The 19,008-nt window shown below is 36.5% G+C and overlaps 1 protein-coding gene across 5 annotated transcripts in view; it reads right to left on the reverse strand.

Moving 5' to 3' along the window:
* LOC141557963 (uncharacterized) overlaps positions 1-19,008 on the reverse strand; it is a 63,262-nt gene that overhangs the window by 23,197 nt on the left and 21,057 nt on the right. For 3 of the 5 annotated variants that reach the window (XM_074294418.1, XM_074294419.1, XM_074294417.1), the window contains exons 2-3: positions 6,345-6,441; positions 4,868-4,920 (exon numbers count right to left, since the gene is read on the reverse strand). In XM_074294418.1, coding sequence (XP_074150519.1) covers positions 4,868-4,920; positions 6,345-6,441 — 150 coding nt within the window. Of the gene's footprint in view, positions 1-4,867; positions 4,921-6,344; positions 6,442-6,755; positions 6,802-19,008 lie in introns of all 5 variants that reach the window. The other 2 variants (XM_074294421.1, XM_074294420.1) reach the window with 1 other exon arrangement.

Genomic DNA, 19,008 nt, shown 5'->3' on the forward strand with positions numbered 1-19,008 from the left:
TAAGTGGCACAATTTCCAAAATTAGATTAAGAATTTTACATGTAAAATATTTGAGCCATCTATCGATATTGAGATGGGATTAATTTTCCAATTCAGGCACTTACCATATAACAAAATTCTTTGAAGTTGTAGGTGAATTTTGTATTTTCAATTTAATAATTGATCTTATAGCTTTATTTTAGATTGTGTTTGAGTTAAGTCTTGGCTCCTGAGACACAAATCTAGAAGAAGCCCTTTTAGTGCTTATCTAAGAATATGACTTGTTTAAGAAATAAAATTAAATACCTTATAATTTTTATCTACATCAAGGATATATGATCCTTCTTACTGGACCATTTCTGAGTTGTTACAATAAGATACAGGCATAAAATGTAAGCTAATTAGCCTAAAATCTAACTTCTTCCTAAATTAATGTGAGGATAACTAGGACTGGTTAATGGGCCCAAATTATTGTTCTATTAATTATTTAGCAGAAATATGTTTAATTTTGGTTTTAAAAAGAGAATGATAGAATTGTGTTGCCCTAAATGGTAACCAACTATTTGAGTTTATTATTACCAACTGAAAGTTGAGTATTTCTTAAAAACACTGTCTTAAAATTGATCAGTGTGTTTTTGTCTACCCTATCTCAGAATTTTCTGCTACAATTAAAATTATTTTGTAAACTCTTAAATGAATTCAGCTGTGAATGAGGGAGGTTATCATAATTTCTTTAAAAAGTATTCTATCAATAATTCCCTAGCAAATTCTCATCCTCCTAGGAAAGAAGTGTGCAGTTCAAAGAAAATAGCTAAAGTTTTTGGTTGGTATTAAAATAACAGGATAAGCTAGTTATATGCTACATGTAAAATTTGGGTTAAGAATTTTTTTAATTTTTCAATTATTTTGCCAACCTAAAAAACAAATTGATTTAGTAATGTTCATTAGTGCTATTAAGATTTGAGCTGGCTCTCAATACCTGACCTGGTTATTGTTAATAGCAAAATAGAATTTTATTTAAATTATTTTTTCAGAAATTTTTAGCTGAGAAGGATACCTCTTCAAGTGATCTGAAATGGAAAGTAAATGCACTAGAAGCTTCTCTGAAGCCCCCTCTTTCCAGTATTCTTATGAGGAGAGATCTCCAAAGGACAAGAAGAGACCATAGGATTGGATAAGAAGCCTCATATCACCATAACAAGAGTGCCTGTCAAAATTGTTTGAATCTTTTTATGCAAACTCAGAAAATTTCCAGAATGTGGGAAGGCAATGCTCACATTGTGCTTAATTAAATGTCTTATGGACTTCCAATTTTCATATCTTGTAGGGCATGTTTTACCAGGAGGTACCTCTCTTCTTCATGATTCTTGGTTAAGTGAATCACTTCAGATATTCATTGTATATTTAGGATATTATGAGCTAATCTATAATCAAATGGAACAAGTTATAAATTATGCCCATTTCCCTCTTCTCTAATGTCATCCTTGTATCTCTGAGGGGCCAGCTTCTTTCAGATTTTGCATCATCCATTGAGTAATACCTTCTATGCATTTACATTGTAATGATCCATAAAAAGACTGGTGTCTTTCTGTGTTTTAAAGGAGGGAATGAGAGAAATATTTTTGGACCCTAGTATTCCAATCAGTATTAATTAATTTGATAACATCATATCAAAGTTCTGTATGTAGGGTCCCAGAGCTATGAGCTGCAGATTCTAAGTTCAGTTGTTTAACTACAGGAAGTAAACTTTTGAAGGTCCTCCCAATCCTTGTTTTGGCCTTGTGATCATGACCACGCCCAGCTTAGCAAGGATGACACTACATTGTAAAGTCCCCTAAAATGTTTTTTGAGCTTCAGGACCAAACCTTTGTCCAATAGGAGTAGATGACCACTTAGGTCACTGATTGTGATGGCTTGTATCATTTCCTCCTGTCCAAGTTAAGGAAAAGCCTGTTCATTTTATGTGGAGATATCCTTGCTTTGCCCAACTTGTGACTCTCCTGACATATTTGGCTTATTTGGTGGAATTATTCTGTATTTGGTACAGCTGTTCCAGAATGCCTGAACATCTGGCTTTATAAAAATAGGGCCCTGGAGGGATGTGGCATATCTCAGATCATGAGGAAGATTTAAGGTCCATTTCATTAGAGGGAACCATGGACTCAGTGTTTCTTATCATAGATGGCATAATTTTAATCTCTAGAGATTATAACATTATATTTACAAATATTACATTATGATCAAGTGGGATTTAAAACGAGAATACAGGGCTGGTGTTAACTTAAGGAAAACTATTAACATAATTGATTATTATCAATAATAAGTTTTTTAAAATCATAAGATTATGTCAATAGATGCTGAAAAAAGCTTTTGATAAAGTCAACATTCATTTTTACTTAAAAATCTTTCTGCAGATGATATAATATATTCAGAAAATTAAAAAACTCAAAACTAAAAAGTTAGTTTAAGCAATTTTAGCAAAGTAGCAGGATATAAAGCAAATCCACATAAATCTTTAGCATTCCTATATCTCACTAACAAAATCCTGCAAGAAAACATAGTAAATGATACCTCATTTAAAATAGCATTAGACTGTATAAAATATGTGGGGGAACACTTGCCAAAAGCAATCCAGGAACTATAAAAACAAAATTATAAATGTTCTATGCAAATAAAGCCAGATTTAAATAATTTGAGGAATACTATTCATGAATAGGCAAGGCCAATATAATAAAAAATGACATTTTTACCTAAACTAATTTATATATTTCAATGCCATCCCAGCTAAATTACCAAAAAGACAAAAAACAAACAAACCCAAAGCTTTCTGAGTTAGAAAAAAATATCAAAATTCATTTGGAAGAACAAAAAGTCAAGAATATCAAAGAAAATTAAAAACAATGTAAAGAAAGAGGTTTGGCAGTAACAAATCAAACTATGTTATAAGGCAATAATTACCAAAACAATTATATAAAGCATTATTATCAAAACTATCTGGTACTAGTAATGAAATAGAAAGGTAGATGAATGTAACAAAGTAAACATACAATTTATAAAAGCAAATAAACATGGTTACCTTATATTTGATAAGGGTAAAGGCTTAAGAATGGGATTCATTACATTATTTGATAAAAAACTATTGGGAAAACTGGAAAGCATTATGGCAGAAAGTAGACCAGCCGATGTGTTATACAATTTACCAAGATAAGATCAAAATGTATCACTGACCTAGATAAGGATTACAAGAAAATTAGAAATACATGAAAAATGTTACATATTAGACTTCTGAATAAGTGAACAATTTATAAAAAAAACAGAAATAAGAGCAGAGTTAGGTAATAAATGGAAATTTCAATCACATTAAATTTTAAAGATTTTGTACAAATAAAATAACTAACCAACATCAGGAGGAGAACATAAAATTGTGGAACATTTTTATAAATAGTTTCTCAGATAAACTTTTCATATCTCAAACATATAGAGAACTTTATTAAATGAGTCAATCCCCAATTGATAAATGGTTGAAAGATGTGAACAGGAAGTTTTTCACAATGAAGAAAAACAATTTACAAACTTATGAAACAAATTCTCTAACAACCTTGAGATATTTTATAACTATCAAATTAGCCAAAAAGATCGAAAGAGTGGCACATGTTGGAGGGTACATGGAGAAATTGGAACTAATTCATTGTTGGTGGAATTGTGAATTGATCCTACCATTTTGGAAAAATATCAAAAATTATGTCCAAAGAGTTACTACTAAACTGCCTATACTTTTTGATCCAGCAATACAAGTTCTATTTCCAAAGATGATTAGGGAAAAATTAAAAGAACCTGTGTGTTTTAAAATGTTTATAACATCTCTCTTTGGTGGTAGAAAATTGAAAATTGGCGAGATTGTCCATCAATTGGGGAATGGCTGAACTAGTTATGTTATATTGTGATAGAATATTACTATGCTAATATGCTACAATCTAGCATGGAGAGACGCATAAATTAATGAAGAGCAAAATGAGCAGAACAAAGAACAATGTATACAGTAACAATTGGTAATAACAATATTATTTTAAGAATGAGCAAATAAGTCATTTTGACTATTTTTAAATACCTAAATTTACTATCCAGAGAAATAATAAATGTATGTATAGAATGATATATACATACACTCACATACACAACACACACCTCCTCTTTGCATCTATTAGTAACCAAATGGGAGGGAAGGAAGAAAAAAGGAAAAAAGAAATTTATATGATAACATATATTTAAAAGAAATAGCAAGTTGTACATAATGGATTTATAAATTCATTATTATACTATGTTGTGGAAATGCTTGTTTTATTCCATAATTTAAAATACATATGAGACTATACAATTTAAAATAATTGGAAATGTGAGTCTGAAGTTAAGGAGAGAAGTTAGGTAAAGTAGATCTGAAAGTCATCTGCATAGAGATGATAAATGAATCCATGAGAGCTGAAGAGAACATTAAGTAAAACAGTATAGAGAGGCCTAAGGGAAAAGGAGCCAGAATAGAGCCCTTGGGGCTCCCTAAATTAGCAGGTATGACCTGTAAGAATATCACCAAAGGGGACTAAGAAGCTGTGGTCAGACAGGTAGGAAGAGAGCCAGGATAGAATGGTGTTATGCAAACCTAAAGAGAAGAGAGTATTGAAGAGATTAATCAATAGTGTCAAAAGTGAGACATTAGAAAAGCACATACAAGAGATTAATCAACAGTGACAAAAACGAGACATCAGAAAAACACATACAAGAGATTAATCAAGTGTCAAAAGTGCTACATCAGAAAAGTACATAGAGATTAATCAACAGTGTCAAAAATGAGACATCAGAAAAGCACATATATAAGTAAATAAAGAGTTCATACCGCTTTCTATTCTTCTGTTCTCCGTCTTTCAACTCTTCAGCACCCAGGAAATTCTGATAATTAGAAATCATATTATGTGATCTTTTTAGTGCTTTGGCAAATTCATTATGAAGCTTTCGTTGTACTTTACTGTCGTTCGTATCTTGTCCATTACACTGGTATAGGAAGGCCTTTTTGTGAAACATGGGTGTAAACTGATGGGAAATGTTTTTATGAGTTAATGTGGATGGCAATATTTTAACCAGGAAATTGGCAGGCATTTTATAGCCTTAGGGTTTGATGTCACAAATGACCCTTTTCCCCATTGTTAAGTCATATGGTCAATGAATATGAGAGACTAGCTTCCTCTCTAGTATATTATGTCCCCTTGACTACATACATTTACAGCATTTACAGGTTAACAAAAGTTTTGGTACAGTTTTAAACTGAAAATTTAAAGATTTTGGGGGGACATCTATACATATATAGACATGTACATTCAAATATTTGTACTGGGATCTTAATAGTTCAAGTGTTCTCTCCTAACAATGCAGAGTGTAATTCAATCAAGCTTGCCTACCTTGTACTACTCTTAAAATTAAAAAAAAAGTTTTTACTTACCAGATATATGCATGGGTAATTTTACAACATTGACAATTGCCAAACCTTTTGTTCCAATTTTTCCCCTCCCCCCCCCTGCCCCAGATGGCAGGTTGCCCAACACATGTCAAATATGTTAGAGTATAAATTAAAAACAATATGTGTTTTGGACATGTCCAAACAGTTGTTTTGCTGTACAAAAAGAATCAGACTTTGAAATAGTGTACAATTAGCCTGTGAAGGAAATCCAAAATGTAGGCGGACAAAATTAGAGGGATTGGGAATTCTATGCAGTGGTTCATAGTCATCTCCCAGAGTTCTTTCGCTGGGTGTAGCTGGTTCAGTTCATTACTGCTCTATTGGAATTGATTTGGTTCATCTTATTGTTGAAAATGGCCACATCCATCAGAATTGATCATCATATAGTATTGTTGTTGAAGTATACAACGATCTCCTGGTCCTGCTCATTTCACTCAGCATCATCAGTTCATGTAAGTCTCTCCAGGCCTTTCTGAAATCATCCTGTTGGTCATTTCTTACAGAACAATAATATTCCATAACATTCATATACCATAATTTATTCAGCCAATCTCCAATTGATGGGCATCCACTCAGTTTCCAGTTTCTGGCCACTACAAAAAGGGCTGCCACAAACATTCTTGCATGTACAGGTCTCTTTCCCTTTTTTAAGATCTCTTTGGGATACAAACCTCATAGCAACACTGCTGGGTCAAAGGGTATGCACAGTTAATAACTTTTTGAGCATAGTTCCAAATTGCTCTCCAGAATATTCACAATTCCACCAACAATGTATCAATCAGTGTCCCTGTTTTCCCACATCCCCTCCAACCTTCTCATTCATGCACTACTCTTATCCAAGTCTTTCCCGTAAGCTTACCTTAGAATGTCCAGATAACGTGCTTGGTGCTTTATGCTCCTTTAAGCTTACCTTAGAATGCCCAGATAATGTGCTTGGTACTTTAAGATCTATTGACCTGGAAAATATACAAGAGAAACACATTGGCTGGCTTTTGGTTGTTCTTGTTCTTGACATGGAACCATAATGGTATATTATATCCCCTTGATTACATACATTTACAAGTTGTCTCAAGAGTTTTGATATAGTTTTAAGCTAAAAATTGTAAGATATGGGTGGGGGGAACATTCTACACATATATAAACATGTACATACAAATATTTGTACTGTGATCTTAATGTTTTGAGTGTTCTCTCAACAATGCAGAGTGTAATTCACCCACATTTGCCCACCATGTACTTACTCTTATCCAAGTTTTTCCCTTAAACTTACCCCAGGATGTCCACATAATGTGCTGGACACCTTAATATCTCTTGACCTGGAAAATATATGAGAGAAGCATATTGGCTGGCTTTTGGTTGTCCTTGTTCTTGATATGGAACCATAAACATCTTTTTTTCTCACACATTTTTCAGTAACATCCTTTTTTCTATTTCTCTTTAACCATTAAATGCAACCTATGTGTATATATATGCATATATATACAGAAATATATGTATATTTATATATATATCTGCATATCAGTTTCAACCAATGGAATGGTGAAAAAAATATAGAGAAAAGGATGTCATAATAAATATATATGTATATATATATATGTGTATCTATATACGTATATTTATAGATTATGTATATAGATAGAATTATGTATATATGCATATACAAATATTTAGATATGTATATATTCTATAAAATTACTAAGTATGCCAGATTGAGATATAAAGAATGAAACAATTTCTCCTGTGAGGGAATGGGCACATAGTCTATCATGCCTTATTTATAGTCTTAAAAGTGCAATTCAAATTTATTTGCATAAATATAAAAGTTCTAAAACATTTACCAAATAGGAAAAAACACTGTGCTTCCAAAAGTATTCTATAAACTGAACAAAAACTACCAAAACAGAGGGAATTGCTCAACACTATGCAGTTTTTCTCTAATTCTAGTTGGAAATAATGAACTGGACCATAGTCCTGCTTTAAGCCCCAAAGATATGGAAATAAACTGTCTTCTTTGCCCTTCCCATAAACTCTGCCAATTCCTTACCTCTCCTTTTTTCATATAATATGATCCAATTTCTTTCCTTGAAAACAATATGACTTAGTCAAAGGGGTGACTGATCCATTACAGGAGGTTGATCAGTTCAGCTATTTGAATGTTAAATACTCAAAGTCTTGAGTTTTTCAGCCTGCAAATTCCTAAAGATCCTATGTGTAATCCTACTATATGAGGGAATTTGAAAATCGTTTCCATAAACACATTTTTTAGAGTTGCCTATGATAGAAATAAATACCACTGAAGATACAAAAAGCCCCAAAGATAGCCTCCATATGGAGATTGGGGAAGCCAATACCTAAGAGGCAAAGAAAAAAAGATTATTTCAAAATTCCAGATCCTCTATATTTCAAGATACTAACTAGATTAGAAAAGTATATATAGAACAGGATGGGCCACTAGGAGACTTTGAGACCCTTTAGTCTAGTCACGAAATAAAGACAGCCTCACTTATCCTAAAGCCTAAAACTTAGGGCAGGTCCAATGTAAATAAGAGAGTCTAATAAAAATCAGACAATGGGTGTAAAGCTTCTTTTCTTAAGTGAATCTCCATTTGTAAAACTTTCTATTCCCATTTGCCTTGTTAATTCCTCTCTTCTTTCCCTCCCCTTCTCCTATTATCCTCCCCACCCTTCATTCTGGAAAACTTTCAGTCCTATTTTGAGTAAAGAGCAGTCTCTCTTGGTAACCTGGGAAAGAGGGCTAGCTCCATCCTTTTATGAACCTAAATTCAGGGTAAGGAATCATTGTGAATCCTAAATAATTCTGACATAGGAGAATAACTATGTCCATGGCATGGTGGACAAAACAAATTTGTAATCAGGAAGCTTTGGGAAGTTTTGGGTCACTGTGTGACCCTGAGTGGCTTACTCATCTCAGTTAACATCTCAGCCTCAGTTTCAGCTTTATATAAAAATGGAGATTAATGGCACCTGTCTCACAGGGTTGTTGTAAGGTTTGAATAATATTGACAAAACACTTTGCAAACCTTGAAGCATTTTGTAAATATTTGTTCTTCTCATAGCTTCCAATATGAAATACACGTTAAGAACTTTCTGGGTGCAAAATACTACACTAGGTCAGAATTTGTCAGAATTTGACAAATGTTGAGTATCTACTGTATGCAATGAATTGTGTTAGATGTTGTGAGGGATCCAAAGGTGAATAAGGAGTAACTCCTATTTACAGTCCAGGAGGAGAAGACCATATAGGAGTTACAGACCATATAGGAGTTACTCATCATTGTAAGACAAATTGGTTTAAGTAAGGGAGAGCTGTGCAGTGACCAGCCTAATTTTCTCCTCTGGAGCCATATGGATCTAGTTTGGCAAATAAAGATCATGATGATTAGAGATGTCTTTGGATACAATGGGAGACTTGACCTTTTTAAGCTAAGGTCTTTAACAGGTCCCAGTTTGCTTGGGACAACAGCCCAATCTATAATTCTGGAGAGGTAAGAAATGAGGCAGAAAATGATCTCTTTTATCTAGTTAAAATAAACAAATAAATCTGGGAGGGGAAGACCTTCAGGGTTTCTAGGCAAAACAAACAATTGCTATTTACATTTACTCTGAACCCTTGGGTCCCAAACAATGCTCAAGTGAGGAGGCTAGGTCTGGGACCTATTATTGGTCAATCAATGAAAAGCACAGTGATTTGAGTTTAAGGCGTGGTCTTAGTTCATAAACCCCAAGATATCTAGTTATGTTTTCAGTTATCAATCAGCATTTAGAGTCCTTTGAATTGAGCACCTGAAGGTAAGGATATGATGCACTATATGGACAAAAGGAAGGGAAGGGAAGGGAAAGGAGAAAGAGAAAAGAAAAGAAAAGGAAAGGAAAGGAAAAGAAAAGAAAAAGACTTATGTTGCCCAATTGGCCAGTAGTTGAGTTTACAGTGATTCAGTTCCTACTCATCATCACAGAGGTAATTGTTTGTCATTTGCTCTCCAAGAGAACCATGACATCAGTGAAATGATGTCATGACACACAAAGGATTTGGAACTAAGTGAGGATGGGCTGTGCAAAGTCATCAGCTTCCCTTTCTCCTCCAGAGCCATCTGGGTTTGGTGACAAAGATGTAAATCAGGATGACTGGAGATGGCCCTGGATGCAGTGGGAGAACTTGACTTTTTTAAGCTAAAGTCTTCAACAGGTCTCAGTTTGATTGAGGCAATATCCATTCAGCGATTAAGGGTAGGTAAGAATTGAGGTCCAGAGAATGGCCTTTTTTCCTAGTCAGAAAGAAAAATCCAGTCTTGAAAGGAAGAATCTTAGGGTTTCTGGCCAAAAAGAAGCAATTGTTTTTCAGATCGCTCTGAGTACTTGATCTTTATTGTGGACCAATCAATAGAGCTTGAATGAGATAAAGAATGAGGCTAGAGAGATGAGAAAAGAGAAAACAGAATAAGGAAAAAGGTATTCCAAGGAGAGAAAATAATAAGAAAAGTGTGGGGGCACAAGCCTATGATTCATCTATGGGAAATGGCAAATAGTTAGAATGAACAGTTTATGTTGAGATGTTTTAGAAAATAAGGCTAGAAAGGTAAAATGGAGCAAGACTTTGAAAGTCCTTGAAGACCAGATTAAAGGAGTTTGAATTCCATTCAATAGCTAATTAGAAGGTCACAAAAGGTGATAGAATCATAGATGTGAGCTAAAAAAGAATCTTAGAGGATTTACCTCTCTGTACCTCATTTTACAGATGGGGAACAGGCAAAGAGAGTCAAGTAACTTCCCCATGATCACACACTTAGAAGCAGAAAAATTAGATTTCAAAGGATCCTTTACCTATATGTAATTATTATTTAAGCCAACTATGTTAATTATTTATGAATATATTTAATATAATTAGTTAATTAAATTATTTATTAGTGATATAGTTGTTGTGGTATTTTATTAATTATTTAAGTATTAAGTGGAAGAATTCATATTTGATCATAAAGATAATCAGGAAACACTGAAGTTCACTGAGTATAGGATTGACACCTTGTGTGTATCTTGTTCCAGGAGATGTTATCATGTCCTCCTCTCAGGTTCCTTTCATAGCCTTGGAGAATTTACAAGGAAACAAGTCCAGTCTTTTCATAATCAAATTGCACTAAGATCTGGGAAGGCAGGTCTCTAGCCAACTTCCTTCAGAGTAGCTGGAATATCTCACCTCCTTCCTCTGGTCAGCAGCTATCTATGTTCAGCTCTCAGCTCTACTATGCAGGAGGTAACAGGTTTATTGCTCTATATAACTCACTGTCTATATCTTGACACACTAATTTTATTCCATGACAGTTCTCTCTTACTGCCCTTAACTTCTATCTGCCACTTATGCAAAGGGGCATCTCTGCAGTTTTCTGCCTTCTCATTTGCTTTCTACCTTACCATTGGTCCATTGTCCCCCTACCTTAGGCCGTTGGCATCTTTTTTATTAAAATTCTACAAAAGTGGTGAAATGCCAATACAGAAAGCATTTAGGGTGTAGGTATGAAAAGCAAAATTACATACATAAATGTGGATATAATAAAGTTCTGCATGCCTTGAGATAACCTTGCTAACATAGACACTATTAAGTTAGTTTACGTTATGTCAAGTTTTGTTTACATCACAGACAGAACGTTTCAATCTGGAAAATGGCTTAAACTTTTACTCCAATCTGACAACCTTGATTCTCTTGGGCAATTTTAATTTCACTACTGGGGGAAATTGCATGAACCCATCTTCCAGCTGTTCAAAGGTCCAGATTAACTTCAGTTACACGTACATTTCTAGAACAGTGTTTAATACATTGCATTCAAATACCGCAAAAGCAACACAAATAACACAGAATTAGGAGTTTTGCTCCTTAAAGAAAGAATAGCCAGTTTCTATCTCCTAATGAACAAATCATTCCACCACTGCTGCAAAGGGTCATCAGTAAGGGTATGTATAGCCTGTTTTTGTGAATTCAAGTCCTGCAAAGGTAAGAAACATGACTGTAATCAGGAATGTATATACAACAGCATTCACTGAGTGACAAATCACATGTGCCACCTTGGGCAGCCATTCTATTCTGCAAAACAACTTTTCTCATGTGACCAATTTCATCATTCAAAAGAGATATTGGGGCAGCTAGGTGGCGCAGTGGATAGAGCACCAGCCCTTTAGTCAGGAGGACCTGAGTTCAAGTTTGACTTTAAACACTTAACACTTCCTGGCTGTGTGACCCTAGGCAAGTCACTTAACCCCAATTGCCTCAGCAAAAAAAAAAAAAAAAAAAGATATTGCCCCATAAGTGGTGTTCAAAGTTTGCTCAGTATGGAGGGTCAGGTCACACCTGGTAATGTGTATATGCATATATATATATGCAAATTAAGCAATACAAGGTCCAGAAATAAGGATACCTCCAGGTACATCTTCCTTTCCAAAATCCCACCCATTATTACCATATGCCCATAAAATTCCACAAGGCAATATGGTAACAGGGAAATTAATCTCAATAATCTGTTGACATACAGTTTCAGGAAGCCTAGCTCATGTAAGTCACAGAAGCTTTTCCCAACACAAAGAGCATCAAAAGGCACTTCTAAGGTCTGCACTGTCAAGCAAGAATATCCATCCCAAATACTAGCCCCTAACAAAGGACAAGGGTGATTACATCCTTCTGTCTCTGCCTGCAGCATTGCAGCCTTGCACACCTTGCATTCTTCAGGGAACAGGAACAAGATCCTACACCAAGTCCAAATGTCCATAATTGCAAGTTGCAAATATTAAGGCAGTCCATCTACAGCAGCTGAGGGGATTCACCCTGTAAACACAGCATGAGGTGTGATTCATCAAGCGCAGCAAAAGTGTAGCCCACTCTTCATCGAATAAACACTGGAAAACTCATCCTCTCAAAAAAGATTGACAGACAGGTAGAAGGCATATACATTTGTACTTTGAAAGGCAATCCATTTGTGACCCAAGGAGTCATCATCAAATTCTGTTCTAAAGCCTGTTCCCCAAGAGGCTATTAAACCAAGTCACTAGATGTGAGAGGCTCTCATCATCCAGTGTTACTCTTACGATCCCATCGGGCCTGGCAATAAAGCACAGTGCTCCAGGGAGTATATTACCCTTGGATGCCCATTTTAGGGTTTATCGGAGGATTCTGTGAGGAAACTATTAACTATAAGGGGGCAGTAGTCCTCTGGAGCAAAGCTTCAATGGGGCAGGTTCCCCTTTTCTGGCGCCTCATTTAATACTTGGACCACTGTACATAATCTATCAGTCCACCCCTCTCAAAGTTGGCATCCCATTGGCCATGGCCTTCAAAACAGCTTTGAGAAACCTGTTGTAATGCTCAATTGTATAAGCAGCCTTTGGATTATAAGGGACATGAAATTGCCATAGTACATTCTGAACAACAGCCCATTCTCCAACCTCATGGCCAGTAAAATGGATTTCCCTATCACTTTCAATAGCTTGTGGTCATCCATTACAGGGCACTCAGGCAAGCAAGTGCCTGGAACTAACACAGGATACATATATAAAAGACCTGGGGCTGTGTCCATTGCAGGGGAATACTCTTATTCATGGGTCATATATAATCTACCTGCCACATGTTAAAAGTACCTGGCCCCATCCCACCTGACCTGTATAATGTGATATAGGTGACATGCTACCATACTGCTTCCTGAGCTTCATTACCTGTCAAAGGTAATCCCCACCTACAAGCCACTAGCAACATTGTACATGGTCCCACATGCAAAAGCTTGCCAAGCAACCAAAAAGCTTTCCTTCATGGGCATTTTCCAATCGCCTAACTTTAAACCTGCTACATCTTCAAAAGCATTTTCCATCACCTAACAGACAACCTATTTACCTCATTACCTGGATTCTGCACTGGGTTGTGGGAACTTATGTGAAACAAGATAGCTTCCTCGTCCTGCCCCAAGCCCACAAATCTTGCAGCAAGACTTAGTCCCTATGAAGCATTGTCCAGCCATCCATTTGCTGGCCGCCCATTCCTCTTACAAGGTGAGCCAAACAATCTAGCCATCTCTGTACAAGATCAAAAGACTTCCTTCCTGACCCACTACAAACCACACTGCTCATAACTCAACATTCTGACTACTCTGTCCTATCCCCTGCTTCACACTCCAAGTGGTCAGTAGAGGGCTGGACTGCAACAGCTGTGCACGAGGTATTAGTACCAGAACTGGATCCATCTGCACACTAAGAAGGGGTGGTCTCACTCCCTTTCTTTCTCTTATCTGGAGTTTCCTCCCTGGGAGGGGCCATTGAAGGGCGTGCCTGCCGGGATGGGAAGTGTGCTGAAACTTCAAAGGTCCCACTACATTCTGTAACTACTAGACAACTAGCTACAGTGCTAAAAATAAACACCTCTCTTTGCCAGAGTGGGAGTCTGAGCCACTCCACTACAGGATAGTGTAATCCAATTGAACCCACCCACAAATTGGATAAGTAGTTTTCACTAATACAGAAGCCAGACTCTGTGGCTTGGGCTGTAAGCTGCTTCCTAATTAGACTATATATAATGCAGCTCAGCTGCTTTCCTCCACTAGTTCCAAAAGTCAAGTGTCTGCCTCAATGCTCTGAGCATTGCCACAAACTCCACCTCTAACCTTCTGAGGTTACATGTACATCTAATTTAAAAGGCTAGGGCCTGCTTAATGGCTCTCTTCGTCCCCCAAAAAACCCTACTCTCTTGCTCCAGGCAATTCTATTCTTAACCAGATTATTTAACAATTGGGCCAATGAGAAATAAACACCTTCCAAAATCCTAACAGACCTAAATAAATTTGCAATTGGGAAACAGTAGTTGGATGGGATATTCCTATATCTTATTAATTACAGCCTTGGGTTCAATTCGTGTCTTGCCAACCAAACAACTCCCAAGAATTTGACAATCTAGATCCCTGGACCTTTGCAGTATTTACTACCAAGCCACGTGATTGCAGGTATGCAATAACACTTGGTGCCATGAGCTCTGGATCTGACAAAGAATGAGGGGTTCGCTACATGTCATCATTGTAATGAGACATTTTCACACTCTCTGGTTTAGACCACCCCTCCTTGGCTACCAGGCCATGGCATATGGTGGAACTATGTATATATCTCATTGGCAATACTGTATAAGTCCACTGCCAGCCTTCCCATGTGAGGGCAAACTGATCCTGTTCATGTATCAGCACAGAGAAAAAAGTGTTAGCCAAATCCTTAACATAATAAATTTCCAAAGTCAGAGTCAATTGATCCTGTAACTCCTGAAAGAAGGGACTGCAGCATGCAAAGCTCTCAATAATAAGTTGTCACCAGTCATGTTCCATCTGATTTATGGACTGGCCAGACTGGAGCATTGTATGGGCTTCTGGCTTCCCAGATGATACTCACTTTGTGCAGCTCTTGATGTTCCCCTGGCAGGCATCCACCACCCCCAGGCCCAGGCTATTGCAGGGGCATGCTCAGCATGGCCCTAGGTGACAGGGGAAATCCTCAAGCAAAATTCCCCAGCAGTGATATGTCACATAGGCCTGCTCATACCAATGCCAAGTATATACTCTAGTGTAGGAGAAAGACTACCTAAGTTAGCTTAATAACACACCACGTCTTGAGGCAGAGATTGCAGAACAGTCATCAGAATGCACAGACAAATCCTAACCATTTCCTGATGGAATAGCTTATTACTACAAGTTATTGCTATTACAACAGCTTCTTTCTCTCTGCCCCAGAGAACAAAATACTATCTACCCCTGAGTCCATTGGCGCAACAGCCAGGCTGGTAGGGACTCATCCAGTCTCTGTTGGAACTGCTTCCCCAAGTCCACTAGCTCAGCCTGTGTAGGGACAATATCACAGGATTCCCTCTCCTAGTCCCATTGCCTGTTTGTTAATATTTCATCTTCTGAGCAACCACTGGGTGAGCATGGAAGTTGACTCTTTTGCCATCTTTCATATAGGAACTGCCAACACTTTCGGATGCTTCCTTCTCCAGGGTCTGAAGACATTCCTCCAGGAACTTTTCCCAACTTGACCTAGGGTACCCTGGGTTACTTATTCTTGTCTGTCTTCCATGATAGCCTGCTGACTCCGCCATTTGTCTGTGTGGTCCTGGGAGATTTTCTCTTGTCCTCCTCTCAGGTTCATTTCATACCAATGAGGAATGGATAAGGAGACAAGTTCACTCTTTTCATAAACAAATATCACTAAGATCTGGAAGGGGCAGGTCTCAGCTGGACTCAGGGGCAGCTAGATGACACAGGGAGGGGAGAGCTAGGTGGCAAGCACATAGAGCACCAGCCCTGAAGTCAGGAGGACCCGAGTTCAAATCTGGTCTTAGACACTTAACACTTTCTGGCTGTGTGACCCTGAGCAAGTCACTTAATCTCCACTGACTCAAAAAAAAAAAAAATAATAATAATGAGTAGCTGGAATCTCATCTCTTCCTCCTGTCAGCAGCTATCTATGCTCAGTTCTCAGATAGCTCTTCTATGAAGGAGCTGACCATTTTATTGCTCTATATAATTCACTGTAACATGACACACTATATTCAATGGAAGTTCTCTCAAAATGCCCTTAACTTCTATCTGCCACTTATGCAATGGGGCATCTCTCCAGCCTTCTGCCTTCTCACTTACCTTTTGCCTTACTGTTGGTCCATTGCCTCCCTACCTTAGGCTCTTGGTATCTTTTTTTTTTTTTTTTTTTAATCACACAAAAGTAGTGAAATACCAACACAGAGAGCATTTAGGTGTGAAAAGCAAGAGTGATAACCTAATGTGTATATGGTGAAGTTCTGCATGCATTGAGATAACACTGCTAACATAGATACCACACTGTTAGTTTATATTATAGTAAGTCCTGTTTACATCAGAGAAAGGCTGTCTCAATCTGGGAATCATCTTGAGAAACTTTTTGTTGTAATATGGGAACCACCTGCCAGTGGCTGCTGGGGGTCTAACTCAGACCTGTAGAATGGGTCTCTTCATGTGAGAGGATGATGATGATTGATTATGATGATGATATAAGGAGACTGAGAGGCAGTTGCTTTTCTCTGACCTCTTTCTCTCCTCTTCCCTCTGCCTCAAATTTATTTCATTCCCAGTCCACAAGGAACACCTGCATCAGCAAAGGCTACTTTGCAACTCCTTCAAGTGTTATGATTCACAGCTGTGGAGGCTCTCAGAGAATTGACCTGCCCCTTCACCCAGCCATCGTCCTTAACAACTTAAAAACTTTTACTCTAATCTTAAAAACAATCTGATACTCTTGGGCAATTTTAATTCTTTCACACTAGAGGAAATTGCCTACACACCCACACAGTCAAATTCCACTTTCTGTAAAAGGGCTTTCCTGACAGTAATAATGAGGAGAAAAGGGGAGGAGGACAGAAAAAAAAGAGAAAGGATAAAAAAGAGGAAGAAGAGAAAGAGGAGAAAAAAAGGAAAACCTACCATTTATATCATGCTTACTATGTGCCAAACAATACCCTAAGAACTTTACAATTATCTCATTTGATCCTCACAACACTCTGGGAGGATTAAGCTCTACTATTATCACAATTTAACAGATGAGATCAGAACAGTTATAGTAACAGTGACCAGTAGACTTGCCCAAGGGATCCCATAGCTAGCTACTGTCTGGGGAAGAATGGAATTTAGGTCTTCAGAATTCCAGGCCTGCACCATCTTTCAGATTACAGTGGATATATTTTGTATATAACCAGTTTTTACATCTTGTCTCCCAATAAGAATCTCCACTTTCTTAAAAGCAGAGATGACTTTGCCTTTTTTTTTTTTTTTTCTATCCCTAGTACTTGGCACAGTGCCCCACATACAAAATCCTAAATAATGTTTGTTGACTTATTGACTTTAGGAAAAGCATTTTGATGATTGTATGGAAATAAGGACTATCCCTTGGTTTATATGACTCTTTAAAGATTTCACATGAGGCAGAGGCAAGAAGGCCAAAAAAAAAAAAAAAAAAAAAAAAAAAAGGCATGAATTTGCCTGAGGCCTCCCCAAATGTTATCTAAAAATTTTTAAATGTCTCAAAATTAATTCTGGAGCAGCAGAATCCACCAAAAAAAAAAATTAAAAAAATAGAGGGAACAAGTTTGCAGCCCAAGACAACTTAGAAAGATTGTAGGAAAGGTTCTATTGAAAAGCAACCAACTTGAAAAATAGATTGAAGAATTAGTGTGTTACCTAAAAGCCATAATCAGAAAAAGAGCTTGTCTAGCATCTTTCAAGAAATTATCAAGGAAATCTATCTTCATACCCTAGAACCAAAGGATAAAATAGTAACTGAAATAAGTACTTGATTACTTCCTGAAAGGAATCACAAAATGACTCCTAGGAATATGAAAGCCAAATTCCAGAACTCTCAGATCAAGGAGAAAATAATTGGAAACATTTTTTAAAAAATAACCGAAATACAGTGCACAGTCAGGATTACACAGGATCTGGCAGCTTATACATTAAAGAATAAGAGGGTTTAGGACAAAATATTTTAAAAGACAAAATAATTAGGATTACAACCAGAATCATCTATTCAGAAAAACTAAGCATATTCTTTTTAAGGGAATAAATGGATATTCAATGAAATAGAGGGATTTTGGGATATTCAATGAAATAGAGGAATTTCAAACATTCTTGATGAAAAGATTAAATAGAAATATTTTATTTACAAGACTCAGGAGAATCATAAAAAGGTAAAGAGAAAAGAGAAAAAATTAATTATTTAAAAAGATTAAATTGTTTATATCCTCCTTCATAGAAATATGACACTTGACAACTCTCAAAAACTGTATTACTATTTGGACAGTTAGAAGGAATGTACAAAGATATAGTTTGTGGGTATAAGTTGATTTTGTTGGAAAAGTGTAAAAAAAAAAATTAGAGTGAGAAAGGATTGTACTGGGAAAATTTGGTGTAGTAATGCATTATTTTTAGAGTTGTGAACCCTCTTCTAGAGAGTAATTTGTAATTATGCCCAAAGAGCTATAAAACTCTATGTACCCATTGATCCAGCAATAACACTTACTAGGTCATTATCCCAAAGAGATTTTTTAAAAGGGGGGTGGGGTAGGGTGCAAAGAAAAGATTTATATCAGCTTTTATTGTAATGGCAAAGAATAGGAAAATGAGGAGACACCTATCAAGTGCAGAATGGCTGAACAAATGTAATATTAAATTGCTTACTATCTCAAGTGAGGAAGGGATAGAAAATTTGCAATTCAAAATTTTATTTTATTTTATTTTATTTGGTTTATTTTTTTTCTTGAGGCTGGGGTTAAGTGACTTGCCCAGGGTCACACAGCTAGGAAATGTTAAGTGTCTTGAGACCAGATTTGAACTCTGGTCCTCCTGAATTCAGGGCTGGTGCTCTATCCACTGCGCCACCTAGCTGCCCCCTCAATTAAAAATTTTAAAAAATAAATGATAACAATTGTCTTTACATTTTAACTGGGAAAAAATAAAATATTTTTCTAAAAA

Source organism: Sminthopsis crassicaudata, chromosome 2 (genome assembly GCF_048593235.1).
Source record: "Sminthopsis crassicaudata isolate SCR6 chromosome 2, ASM4859323v1, whole genome shotgun sequence".
NCBI classification, from domain to species: Eukaryota; Metazoa; Chordata; class Mammalia; order Dasyuromorphia; family Dasyuridae; genus Sminthopsis; species Sminthopsis crassicaudata.